Below are 14,365 nucleotides of genomic sequence, written 5' to 3' on the forward strand. Positions count from 1 at the left end.
TTCTAATTTAATTGATTTACACCGGGATTTCGGAGGATTACTGCTCAGGGTGATCGGATCATCTAGGCAGGGCAAACTCCAGGCGCACCAGTTATGGGATTATCCTCGAAGACTAAATGCCGTTGGTTCTGGGGATGATCCCGACCGGGGGAGGGAAGGACGGGGGAATTCCGGCTCCGAGTTTATCCCGGGACACCAGCTCCAGGCTCGCCAACGACGCGCCGCTCGGGGCGGGGTGCGAGCCGCGACGCTGAGGTGGGCGGGGGGCGTGGGGCGGGCTGTCGGTGCCGGGGCGTTGCCAGGGAGGGGGTCGGGCTGCCTTGGCAATGGGTTTATTCCGCTGCCGTTGACGTCATGTGGCAGAGGGAGGTTCAGGCGCTGCCTCAGCCGAGATGGCGGCTTGCCTCAGTCCGGGGAAGGTGCAGTCGTGCTGAGCGGACCCACGGATCAAGGCGGCCGGTCAGAGGATGCTGAGGGGCGGGATATTGCCGATGCAGACGCCGTGAATCAGCCGCCCGCCCTCATTGCCGCTCGGAGCGTGTGTGCGGCTGCAGCGAGCCGGGCACGGCAGGTGGACCCTCGGCTCGCCCCGCACCCCTGCGCCCGCCCGGGACCATGGCCGCGGAAGGTGAGCTGCTCAAGGCGCAGAGCATGGAGCATTACAAGGCTGAGATTGAGAGGCTGGCCCGAGAGCTGTCCGAAACGACCCACGAGAAGATCCAGGCTGCAGAGTACGGGCTGGTGGTGCTGGAGGAGAAGCAGTCGCTCAAGCAGCAGTACGACGAGCTGGAGAGCGCCTACGAGACAGTCAAACACGAGCTGGAGCAGCTGAAGGAGGTAGGTGGCGAGGGGACGCCCAGCCCCGGGCAGGCAGGGCAGAGCCGAGCCGAGCCGAGCCCTCCCCTCCCCGTCCCTGCGGCTCCCCTCTCCCTACACGGAGCCGATGCGTCGGTGTTTTGTCCCAAACCCTTCCAGGAGCCGGGTTCACGGTCTGCGTCAGGCGGCAGAGCGGAGTTCATCTCGACGTGGATTGTGACCCTAAAATTACACGAGCCCTGCTTCTACTCTCTTCTCTGCTGTATCACCGTCCCTGGGATTACTAGATAGCATCCGCACTGTAGGATACTAGACCCCCTCCCTCCCTCCCTCCCTCCCTGTGTTTCAGCATGTGTGTTGGGGCCGAGCTGATATTTAATATAAATATAGTGACTTTGGGATTGCAAAACCCAAAGGCTTTTTTTTCTTAATCTGGACATTAGTCATCAGGGTAGACCCGTCACTGTCTGCTTCACGTTGGTTTCTCACTCAAGATTTGCAGTGTCTGATCCTGCAGAGGTGCAGTGGCGGGAGGTTGGGGTTAGAGAGCAGTGTTTGGCAGTCCCGGACCGCCTGGCCCGGAGCCGGCTTCTTCGTTAATAAGGAAACGCCAAGGGCACGTTCACCGAACGGTGTCTGGAAAAGGCTAATGCTTAAATGTGGGTGGGGAGGTTCTCTTCCTGAAGGTGTGCGGATGATTTGTTGAAATTTAAAAAAAACATCTCGGTGTTAGTGCGGTCAATATCCGGGCAAGCTGCCATCTATCACATCACTTCCCATAGAGCAGGAGGTCAGATGGAGCAGAGACCACGAACCCCCTCAATGGTCCAGGCAGGAGAGCAGCAGCGATTTCCAGAGTTAACCCCTCCCTTAAAACTGTGCTCGCGGAGATAACGGAGAAAACAAACGGCAGGAAGAGGGTTATTTGTCTGAAATCTGCCACGATACAGGCCTCCTGAATCTTTCTCAGATGTTGACTTAATCCCAGTGATGCAGCGTTGGCCGGAGAATCACTGATAAGGATGGTTTTCCACACAGAATAATTGATACCTGGCAGCGGTGGAGGGCGGTAATTTAATCACAAGGTTTAAAATGACAAAAGTGAAACCAGAGTGGGTCCTGGCGATCATCTGAACCCTGAAATTGATTACACTCTCGAAATCCTCCTGCTATTTATAATCACACCTTGTTACCACCTCTCTGCTGTGACATTTCACTGCCTCCATCAGTTTTTAGTGCACAATGCCCTTGATGCCATATGTTAATATTGAGAAATAATAATCTGCAAACTGATGAGCAAAACGTCCTGCAGTTATTTTCTCTTGTATTTAATGTTAAACGTACAAGTCACAGCTCTAAGGAAATTATTTGCAGGTCATTGAATGGCATTTTTTATTGCCATGTATCGAAGCAGTGGAATAATTTATACTTTTAATTGTACTTTTTTTTATTCATCCAGGGGATGTGGCCAGCTTGTCCCAAATAGCCTCTGAATTATGGTTGATATGCCTTTCAAAGGCATTTATGGGTCAGCACATTGTTGTGAGTTTGGGGGGGGGGGGGTCGCAGGTAATGATGGAGATTTCCTTCCTGGACTGACATTAGTGAAACAAGTAAGTTTTTATGTAAGTTTGATAGTCAATAATACAGGCTACTTATTACAGATTCATTTTATTACTTGTTTAATTCAGATTCATGATTTGAACTTGTGTCTCTAGCTGGCTTTTGGAAACCAGTCCAGTAACATTACAAATTGTGCTACCTATGGGTGCTGGTGTCTCCAGATATTTCAATAGGTAACTGCAGTGATGATAAATGAGGCACAGGCTATATTATCATTTGCATGCCCTTCATATACTGTGCTCAGAAATACACTTGCATGTAACAAATAGTAACTTGCACTCATCCATGTTACCAGAGAGGGGAAAAGGATGAAGTCTTTTACTGATAGAAAGTAACAGCGTAAGCAATTTGTGACTGCTGAATTCATGTCTTTTATGTGCAGTACATTTGTGAAACAGTGTTACCCAACCTTAGCAAACAGATACTGGTGCAGTGTCATAATGAGGCTTTTTTCCTTCCCCTGGCCAGTTGTTGGATGAGCTCAGCAAGCCAATGGAATATGCTGTTTGGACTGGCAAAAAGAAAATAAACGATAAGAATTGTGAGGTTCCATTAAACACAGACTTACCTGTGGCAATTCTGTCTTGAAGAGGTGTTGATAGTAGCACATGGAATGCATAACCCAAGAATGTTTATACATTGGGACTGGGTAGGAAAATTCATTGATGTAATCGAGGCATGAGAATCATAAGATAAGAGTTAAATCTGTGACAAATTTATTTAAAACTTTACATGGGGGTGCAGGAAGAAAGAGACTGGGATGATTGTGTCCAAACACGTTTGAAGGTGGGAGGGCAGGTTGAAAAAACGATGAATAAAAGATAAGAATCTTGAGCCTCATAAATAAAGTACAAATGTAAGGAGGCACTGTCTTGAACCTTTATAAAACACAGATACGCCACACCTTAGGAAGGATATGGAGGGTGCACAAACAACTTGATGGAATGGTTCTACAGATGAGGAACTTCTGCTACAGGGTTAGACTGGGGAAGTGGCACTGTTGGAACAAAGAAGGTTGAGAGGAGATTTGACAGAGGTGTATAAAATCATCCCAGGTTTTGATGGAGAAAACAGAGAGAAACAGTCCTGGTTAGCAGAGCGCTCGAGAGAATACAAATTTAAAGTAAACGGGGAAAAATAACATAAAGGAAAGCTTTTTTATGCAGCAAGAAGTTATAATCTGAAATGCATTACCTGTTATATGGTGAGTGCATTCAAAGAGGAATTGGTGGGACAAAAGTAAAAGAAATTGCAGGGCTATGGGTAAAGAGTGGGAATGGGATTGACAGTATTGCTGTACAAGAACTGGCAAAGATTTAATGGGCTGAATGGTTTCCTTATGTGCTGTAACAATTTTCTTCTGGGATTCAATATGAAAAGGGAATGTTTTGGCAATGGGTATAAGGGGTGTCTGAAAACAAACAGCTGCTGAAATGAGTTTCAGTGGTCTAAGCTAGAAAGTGTGGGAAAACCAGTCAGGGTACCTGGTCGTTCTTGATCTTGTGATGGGGATGGCAACAGGCTTTGCCATGGTGCTCTGGGTCTCTTATGTTTATACTTGAGGAATTAGTTCAAGTGAGCAGTTTACTGTGGAAATAGTAATTCCCTATAACATAGAGTGGAGGGAGAATTGGAGTTTTGGGGGCAAAACTTTTGTATTTCATTCAAGGGATCCTGCTAATGAACATGAATGTAAGAGTAAAGCACCAGATCCAAACACTGAACAAAAAAAAACTTTTTATTTGCAAGATGTAAATTACATTTTCAAATTGTTTAAAATTCCTCCCCCTTCACCTTCGTACTTTGCTTTTTACCTCCCCCGTCCCCAATTCCATGTGCAACATTGTGACACCATAGAACAATTACAGCACAATTCAGGCCCTTCAGCCCACAAAAGCTGTGCCAAACATGTCCCTACCCTAGAAATGACTAGGCTTACCCATAGCCCTCTATTTTACTCAGCTCCATATACCTATCTAACAGTCTCTTGAAAGACCCTATCGTATCAGCCTCCACCACCGTTTCCGGCAGCCCATTCCACGCACTCACCACTCTCTGAGTAAAAAAAAAACTTGCCCCTGACATCTCCTCTATATCTACTCCCCAGCACCTTAAACCTATGTCCTCTTGTGGCCACCAATTCAGCCCTGGGGAAAAGCCTCTGACTATCTACCCTATCAATACCTCTCATCATCTTATACACCTCAATCAGGTCCCCCCCTCATCCTCCGTCTCTCCAAGGAGAAAAGGCCGAGTTCCCTCAACCTGCTTTCATAACGCATGCTCTGCATTCCAGGCAGCGTCCTTGTAAATCTCCTCTGCACCCTCTCTATGGCTTCCATATCCTTCCTGTAGTGAGGTGACCAGAACTGAGCACAATACTCCAAGTGGGGTCTGACCAGGGACCTATATAGCTGCAACAATACCTCACAGCTCCTAAATTCAATTCCCCGATTGATGAAGGACAATACACCATATGCCTTCTTAACCACAGAGTCAACCTGCGCCACCACTTTGAGCATCATATGGACTCGGACCCCAAGATCCCTCTGATCCTCCACACTGCCAAGAGTCGTACCATTAAGACTATATTCTGCCAATATATTTGACCTACTAAAATGAACCACTTCACACTTATCTGGGTTGAACTGCATCTGCCACTTCTCAGCCCAACTCTGCATCCTATCTATATCCCTCTGTAACCTCTGACAGCCCTCCAAACTATCCACAACACCCCCAACCTTTGTGTCATCCGCAAACTTACTAACCCACCCCTCCACTTCCTCATCCAGGTCATTTATAAAAATCACAAATAGTAAGGGTCCCAGTACAGATCCCTGAGGTACACCACTGGTCACCGACCTCCACTCAGAATACGACCCTTCAACAACAACTCTTTGCCTTCTGTGGGCCAGCCAGTTCTGGATCCACACTGCAATGTCCCCTTGGATCCCATGTCTCCTCACCTTCTCCATAAGCCTCGCATGGGGAGCCTTATCAAATGTCTTGCTGAACTCCATATACACTACATCTACTGCTCTTCCTTCATCGATGTGCTTAGTCACATCCTCAAAAAATTCAATCAGGCTCGTAGGGCAGGACCTGCCCTTGACAAAGCCATGCTGACTACTCCTAATCATATTATACCTTTCTAAATGTTCATAAATCCTGCCTCTCAGGATCTTCTCCATCAGCTTACCAACCACTGAGGTAAGACTCACCGGTCTATAATTTCCTGGACTATCCCTACTCCCCTTCTTGAATAAGGGAACAATATCCGCAACCCTCCAATCTTCCTGAACCTCTCCCGTCTCCATGGACAACACAAAGATCATCGTCAGAGGTTCCGCAATCTCCTCCCTCACCTCCCACAGCAACCTGGGGTACATCTCATCCGGTCCCGGCGACTTATCTAACTTGATGCTTTCCAAAAGTTTCAACACCACCTCTTTTCTAATATCTACATGCTCAAGCTTTTCAGGCACTGCAAGTCCCCACTACAATCCCCAAGATCTTTTTCTGTGGTGAATACTGACGTAAAGTATTCATTAAGTACCTCCGCTATTTCTTCCGGATCCATACACGCGTTCCCACTGCTGCACTTGATAGGCCCTATCCTTTCGCATTTCATCCTCTTACTCTTCACATACTTGTAGAACGCCTTGGGGTTTTCCTTGATCCTGCCCACCAAAGCCTTCTCATGTCCCCTTCTGGCTCTCCTAATCTCTTTCTTAAGTTCCTTCCTTTTAGCCTTGTACTCCTCCAGATCTCTAACATTACCTAGCTCTCTGTACCTTTTGTATGCCACTGGAAGGAAATAAGCTTGGTGGAGACTTGCTCAGCTCCTGGTGGTGAAGCCACACCAATTGTTTTTGTTATGGTTTTCTTAAACTACTGAAAATAACAGATTTTCATAGTGCAGGACTTTTCCCTCATTTTAACAATGATAATGGAAAAAGGAGTCAGGTGGCCTAACCCCCCTCCTATTTATAAAACAAAACTCCTACTTGCTCTAGAAAGAGGTGCCAGACTAAGCCATCTGACCTCTTGAGCTTGCTCTGACATTGATCATGACTGAGCTTCTAGCTCAGTGCCATTTCCCAGTACTATTCCCATGTCCTTGATTCCCTTTATATTCAGAAATCTATCAATCTCAGTTTTGAACGAACACAATGAATGAACCTCCACGGTCTGCAGTGTAGACAATTCCAAAGGTTCATCACCTTCTGAGTGAAGAAGTTATTCCTCAGTCCTAAGTAGCCTACCACTTATTTTCAGACTTCTCCCTGGTCCCAGCCTCCTCAATCAGGAGAAACATCTTCCCTGCATATAGCTAGTTAAACCTTTTTAAGAATTTCGTAAGTTTCAATGTGATCTCCTCTCATTCTTCCAAATTCTAGAGAATACATTGCCGGTCTAATCAATCTCTCCTCACATGGCAAACCCGCCACCTCTGGAACCAGCCTAGTGAATCTTTGCTGGACTCCCCCTGTGGCAAGTATATCCTTTCTTAGGTAAGGAGACTAAAAATGAAAACAATACCCGAGGTGCGGTCTCACCAAGATCCTTACTCAACTAATCAAACCCTCTCATTGCAATGGCTAACATCCCATTTGGCCTCCTAATTGCTTGCTGCATCTGCACATTGGCCTTCAATGATATGTGCACATGCATACCCAGGTACCTTTGAACATCAGCATGACCCAATCTCTTACCATTTAACAATACTCAGTTGTTATGTTCACCAAAGTGAATGACCTCACATTTTTCCACATTATATTCCATTAGACATGTTTTCGCCCAGTCAATCAGCTTGTTCATATCCCCCGAAACTTCTTTATTTCCTCCTCTATACTCACAATCTCACCTGGTTTAGTATCATCAGCAAACTTGGAAATACGACATTTGGTCCCCTCAACCAAATCGTTGATGTACATTATAGATACCAGTACCCTATCACTCACAGACTGCCAATCAGTCTATTCCCACTCTTTGCTTTCTGTCTGATAACCAGTTCTCTATTCATGTCAGTATATTATCTCCCAATTCCATGTGCCCTGATCTTGTTGGTTAAACTCTGTGAACCTTATCAAAGGCCTTCTGAAAATCCAAATTCACTGGTTCCCCCTTAACCATTGTACCGGTCACATCCTCAAAGAATTCTGCTCATGATATTTCTTTTGTAAATCCATATTAACTGCTCAATCCCATTATTCTTTTCCAGCTGTTCTGTTACTTTCTTTTTCAATCTTTTTATTAGTTTTCAAATTAATACAAATTGATATATAGCATCAATATTTATACATGTAATACAAAGAGATCAGGATAACAATCATAGCATATATAATCATAAAGAACAATAAAATATAAAAGAAATCTGTGGATCCAACGATTTCTTAGTAAATGAATATAATATAAAAGAAAGGAAAGAGAGAGATGTATTATATAAATTTAAAAAAAACCCAAATCAATAAAAAAAAATTATGAACAATATAAACTAAACAAAAAAAACTTTTCAAAAGAAAGACAAACAACAAAAAAAAGGGGAAAAAAAACTGGGCTAAACTTTCTCAGTAGAAACAAAACAATATTATGTCGTCAAGTCCATTCCTCCAAGTTGGAAAGTTATTGAAAGGGGATCTACATCATGTGAAAATATTGAATAAATGGACTCCAAATATCATCTAATTTAAGCGAAGGATCAACAGTACCACTCCTAATTTTTTCCAAGTTTAAACATGATATAGTTTGAGCAGCTGTTCTGTTACTAATCCTTCTGCTACTGACAACAGGCTAACAGGTTGGTGGTTCCCTGTTTCCTCACTCCCTCCTTTCTTAAATAGTGGGGCAAATTTGCTACTATCTAATCCACAGGAACATTTCCAGAATCCATAGAACTCTGGAAGATGACAAAAGAGCTTTCACTTATCTCTAAAGCCACCTGCTTCAAAACTCTGGGATGTAGATCATCAGGACCTTGGGATTTATCAACTTTCATGCTCACCAACTTCTCCACTGCTATTTCTTGTCCAATAGTTCCTTCGGTTCCTCATCCTAGACCTTTGATTCCCCAATATATCCAATAGGTTTAAAGTTATTCATATTTTGATTTTCCTTATGACATAGGAGAAGGCCATTCAGCCTGTCAAGTCTGTGCAGCTACTATTAAATTATTTGACTTAACAAAATACTGGGTAAACCTCTTACCTTACCAGCACGTCCTTAGGAAAGAATGAAACTAGGATTTCAATCCTGTTATTCATTTAACATTGTAATCATTACCACATTGTCCATACACTGCCACTGTGAGTTCTTTAGAGATTGCTTTGCACCATGCAACAATATAATTAGTCATAAATGCAGGTGGGCATTAATTGAAAGGCTGTTGATACAGATAAAATGAACTCACTCTGGAACTGCTGACAAAATGCTCAGTTTTCTGATCATAAACCATATTGTCTAAAAAGGTGTTTGCAATTTAATATTTAGTCCCTTTCACCATTTCTCAGTAAATGAAATGACCCACACCAGGATTAGCAGGTCTGGATGACATTCAAGCACGGGCTGAAAAGTAGCAAGTAACACTTGCATCAGGCCATGGCCGTCACCAATAAGACAAGTAATACCAATACTTTTCATTTAATGGTATTGCCATTATCTAATCTGCAACCAACAATTTCCTGGATGTCTCCTTGACCAGGAGTCTCTATATTGCATATTTATCGAGGCTATGAGAGATGGAGTAAGCAGCACTAAATGACTCACCTCCTGACTCCCCAAAGTCCTTCCACTATCTACAAGGCACAAGTCAGGAGTGTGATCAAATACTCTCCGCTTGCCTGGATGAATGCCAATCTGTCAACTCTCAACACCATCCAGGACCAAACAGCCGGCTTGACTATCTCCTCATTCATTCTGTCCATCACTAGTACACCATGTCTGAGCTGCGTATCACCTACAAATTCACTGCAGTTACTTGCTAAGGCTTCGTTGACAACCAAGTCACATAACATCCTAATTTGGAAGTGTATCACCATTGCTACCTTTACCACAGGAACTGCAGCGGTTCTTAAGAACAAATAGGGATGGATAATGAATGCCAGCTTTGAAAGAGAAAACCACATTACTGGAAGGAAAGTTCCCAAATGCTTTCACGGGGGCTTTTAAAGCATGTTGCTATATATCCTTAGTGACTTTCAAGCATGCCGTGTCGGGAAAATGGTTGTGCTGTCTGAACATAGCAAGTAATGTTGAGGCAAATGTCACAAAGTGGAGGCTGTTTAAAACACAATCAGTTACAGATAGTGAGAATGGCAATTTCAGTGATGTATTTGTGGAGAGAACAGAGAAATTATTTTGGGTGGAGGCGAGGTTGTGGTGGCTGGCCAGTTCACTGCAGGAGCAGAAGAACCTCGGAGAGACCCAGCTAGCCGGCTCATGCTCAGCTGAGGAATTGTGCACTGACGAAGAGGATGGAAGATGCTGGGATTAAAACAACACATAGATAGTGTTTTGGCAAAACACTTGAGAGCCTTCCTTCCTGTGATGTGATTGTCACTGTCAAATCTGGCATGCATTCGTTACTCATCCCTATTTATTCTTGAGAACCACTGTAAGTTTCTGTGGTAAAGGTGGCAATGACGATACACTTAGAAATCTGACTAGTTGCTTAGGTCTATGTGTTATCCAGATCAAATTCTACCCAACATCTTAAGTTGCCAATATTACTCTTTCAATACCTCAAAGTCAAAGTTGAGTTATTGTTGTATGCACAGGTGCAATGAAAAACTTACTTGCAGCAGCATCACAGGGACATAGCATCAGATACTCAACATTCACAAGAAAAACAAATTAAACATAAATTGTAGAAAAATTATTCAAGAAAGAACACAATTTGAACAAAAAAAAGACTCCATTGTAGTGCAAGGTGTTCATAGTGTTTCTATACTGAGGTAGTGATTAGGGTTGTGCAAGTTGGTTCAAGAACCGAATGGTGGAAGGGAAGTCGCTATTCTTGAACCTGATGGTGTGGACTTCAGATGGCCTAATTATTAAGCTGTGACAATAAGGTTTTTTATATTTTGTGATTTTCTTAAAATGTTTTCATTGATATAATTAGCTCTGAGCATAGTTGTTGATCAGTTGTCTAGTTTCTTGACCTTTTATGGTGCTGTACATGAGATGGTCCTGAAGAAATCCCCAGAGAAGTCTAAGGGTCCTGAAAGATGTTAAATGGAAATAATTACCCCTCCTTCCATGTGAAGTCATTCAAGATCTCTACATAAATCTTTCTACCAGTGACAAATCCCTGGAATTGGATATAGTCTGGACAGAGATAGACGGTACTCAACTATTCCATGGTACGATGCAGCTGGGTGACTGTTTTTACTGACAATTTTAAGAAATGCACAAGCTGATTCTGTTTGGAGTTTTTTCTATAAATATGTCCAGTACTTATATACTTTGTAGTGATTGTGGAATGCAGCCTAGAAATTCTCAGTGGCGTGTTCCACCTTAACGTTGATTTAATTTGTGCATAAAGCAAATCTTTTCTTACATTGGGAGAAGAGGAGGAAGAAGACCTGTTTTCCTGAATGTTTTGGGAACAAAACTGTATTTGCTTAAAGCCATGGGATGGAAGTTTGGGCAGCAACAAATTTTTGAACATTCTGGCTGAAAACAGGAAAAATGTAGGGTTTCATCTCAGATACAACCAAAGTTGTGAACCACGTTTCTTTAATTCTCCCTCACTTTCTGATTCTACTCGCCCTGCTGTATATTTCCAGCAATTTTGGTTTTGTTTAAAGCAAATCTAAACATCCATGATTTTCTTTTAATTCAGAAAACAAAAATATGTTGGCTTAATGGTAGGAGGCAGAGGGTGATGGTGGAAGGTTGTTTTTTGGACTGTAAGGCCATGACTAGTGGTATTCGCCAAGGGTCGGTGCTAGGCCCATTGCTATTTGTCATCTATGTCAATAATTTAGATGAGAATGTACAACATGGTTAGTATGTTTGCAGATGGCACTAAAATAGGTGATGTCGTAGACAATGAAGATGGTTATCAGGATTTACAGTAGGAATTGATCAGCTGGGTAGGAGGAACGGCAAATGGAGTTTTACAGGGATGTCATCAGGACTCGGACTGAGTTATGGAGAGAGGTTGAGCAGGTTGGGACTTATTTCATTGGAGCATAGGAGAATGAAGGGTATGGAGGTGGATGAAATCACGAGTGGCATAAACAGGGTCAATACGCACAATCTTCTTCCCAGGGCTGGGGAATCAAGAACTAGAGGAAATAGGTTTGGGGTGAGGGGGGGGAGATTTAATAGGAACCTGAGGGGCAACTTTATCACCCAGAGGGTGGTCAGAATATGGAATGAGCTGCAGAAGAAGTGGTTGAGGCAGGTACATTAACAACATTTAAAAGGCACTTGGACAGGTACATAGATAGGAAAGGTTTAGGGTGATATGGGCCAAACATGGGCAAATGGGACTAGCTTAGACGGGAATATGGTCAGCATGGACCAGTTGGTTCGAAGGGCCTGTTGACTGACTCTTTGTTGGGCATAATATGTCAAATAGTTACGCCAAATTTTTTCAGGATGTTTGCTTTTTGGAAATAGTGACTCCTTATGGGCAGGGTTTTCAATCAATAAGTGAAGGACTGAAAGTAAGACTCCTTAATTTTGCTGCTGATAGTGCTCATCTGGACAAGCTTAGCCACTGCATTCTCCTTTAGTGATGGATTCCACTTTTTGGGAGGTTACCTGCATCATTTTTATTTACTTTTATTTACTTTTATTTATAACTAGGGCGGCACAGTGGCCCAACTGGTAGAGCTGCTGCCTCGCAGATCCAGCGATCCATATTCAATGTTGACTCTGATGCTGTCTGTGTGGAGTTTGCATGTTCTTCCTGTGACTTGCACATCCCAAAAGTTGCATGTTGGTACTGTACTGTATCTCTTTATGACTCTGATTTCTTGCTGAAGCAGTTGCTTTGGAGCTATTGTTTTAAAACAAAATATATTCACGAGATGTGGAGGTTGCCATGAAGACTAACATCTGTTGTCCATTGCTCACTGCTCCATGAACAGCTAGGATTGCTGACCACTTCAGTTAATTATCTGCTGCAGATTTCCTTCCCTGAAGAGATCAGAGAACTAGATGGGGTTTTATGATAATCTTGTAGTTTCAGGGTCATTGTAATGGTACTAGCTTTTTGTTTCAGATTTGCTTGGATTTAAAAAGCCACAGCTGCCATAATGTGAATCAAACTCACACTTCTGGATCAATAGTCCAGGCCTCTTGATGATTGCCCAATAACTCCCCAATCTGTGATGGAAGCTTTAATTTTTTTGAGGTAGTGTGAGATGACTGGAGGGATTTAGGATGATGATTGTGTATCTGTTTCTGTCTTGGTTTCTTTTTCAATGTGGGTTGTATAAAATGGGGACAAGAAAAAAGTACATTGCATTGAAAATTTGTGATGATAAAGCATCATTGCTGGAAGTGTAGGCAGCTGCTAAGGAAATGATGGAGTTTGGTTTTATTCTTCCTGTTCATGGAAAAAGTGTACAATACCCAAAGCTACAATTTACATGCTCAGTTCCAGAAAAATGGCCACTTTAGTATAACAGCTATGTTGTTAAGTCTAACTGCATTAGGACGCAGTATGTTGCATTATAATGTTGGATCCAGTGGAACAGTAACTCAGGTTCAATGTAATGGATGTTTTGATGCTTGAGTGTGTATTTCAAAGGAGTACTTATAAAGTGGTTGGAAATTTTTTTTGCATTTGTATTTGTGTAATCACGTACAACTAGATGACCCACGGTGCATCAAACTGAATCATTAACACAACCTTCTGATGCACTAGCAAAGCACAGTCCATCCTTCCTTCAAAGGGTTTGCCAAACACTTTATAATGAAAGCTGTCTCTTTAAATTCAAGGGTTATCTTTTGTCTTTAAATCTTGCACAATAAATCAATACCTGATTAGAAGCAAATTGCAGAAGGACCTGATGATTCAGTGATTCTGTACAAAAGGATGCCCTCCAGAGTCTTGTTTAAAAAAAACACCCACAATAATTGGAGTCCTTGGGCTGGATTTCCCCACATATAAGGTCATGTACGTCTCATTCCCTTGTGCACTTCAATCCATTATGTACTAATCAACAAGCAATGGTGCTGTTCTTTCTTAACCAAACCTACAATTTTGGGTGTGGTAAGTCTCAAGCTGCAATTTCAGTGTACCAGGTCACAGAGCTTATGATACACTGGGCTGCAGTGATCCTTGCCCTGCTGTTTGCTTCTCTGAGAACATTGAACCAAATGACTGGCAATACCGGGAATCCTACAGTTCTTCTGCAATGTGAGACAGTCCTTTGCAATTGCTCCTAAACTGAGGATCTCTTTTCATTGGGCAAGAATATCTTTTTCAACAATGAACTAAAAAGTTTGGTTGCAGGAGGAACACTCAGAAATTGGGCAGTTTGCTGCATTGCTCTGGTTGCAAGGAATTGGGTGTTAATTGGTTGCTGAATCTCAGTTTCAGCTGTGAACAGTTGAATGCAATACATTATCAACATTGGGTCCTGCATTTTCTAATTTTTTTTTCTCAGTCATTGATTCATACAGCATGGGAACAGGCCTTTTGGGCCAACTCGTCCATGCCGACTCTGTTGCCCAGTGAGCTTGTCCCATCTGCCCGTGTTTGGCCCATATCCCTCTAAACCCCTCCTATCCATGTACTTATCTAGATTGCTTTTAAATGTTGCTATTGTGCCCACCTGAACCACTATTTCTGGCAGCTTATTCCAAATACGGTCAACCCTTTGTGTGAAGAAGCTGCCCCTGATGTCCCTTTTAAATCTCTTGTCTCTGATCGTAAACCTATGCCCTCTTGTTTTTTGTACAACCT

The 14,365-nt window shown here is 43.0% G+C and overlaps 1 protein-coding gene across 2 annotated transcripts in view; it reads left to right on the top strand.

Moving 5' to 3' along the window:
• The first annotated feature begins 323 nt into the window (after positions 1–323).
• The window catches only part of bicd1a (bicaudal D homolog 1a), a 189,981-nt gene continuing 175,939 nt past the window's right edge, over positions 324–14,365 (top strand). For both annotated transcript variants that reach the window (XM_052030198.1, XM_052030199.1), the window contains exon 1: positions 324–837. In XM_052030198.1, coding sequence (XP_051886158.1) covers positions 616–837 — 222 coding nt within the window. In that variant the 5' untranslated portion in view covers positions 324–615. The remainder of the gene's footprint in view (positions 838–14,365) is intronic.

This window comes from Pristis pectinata, chromosome 15 (assembly GCF_009764475.1).
Source record: "Pristis pectinata isolate sPriPec2 chromosome 15, sPriPec2.1.pri, whole genome shotgun sequence".
Classification (NCBI taxonomy): Eukaryota; Metazoa; Chordata; class Chondrichthyes; order Rhinopristiformes; family Pristidae; genus Pristis; species Pristis pectinata.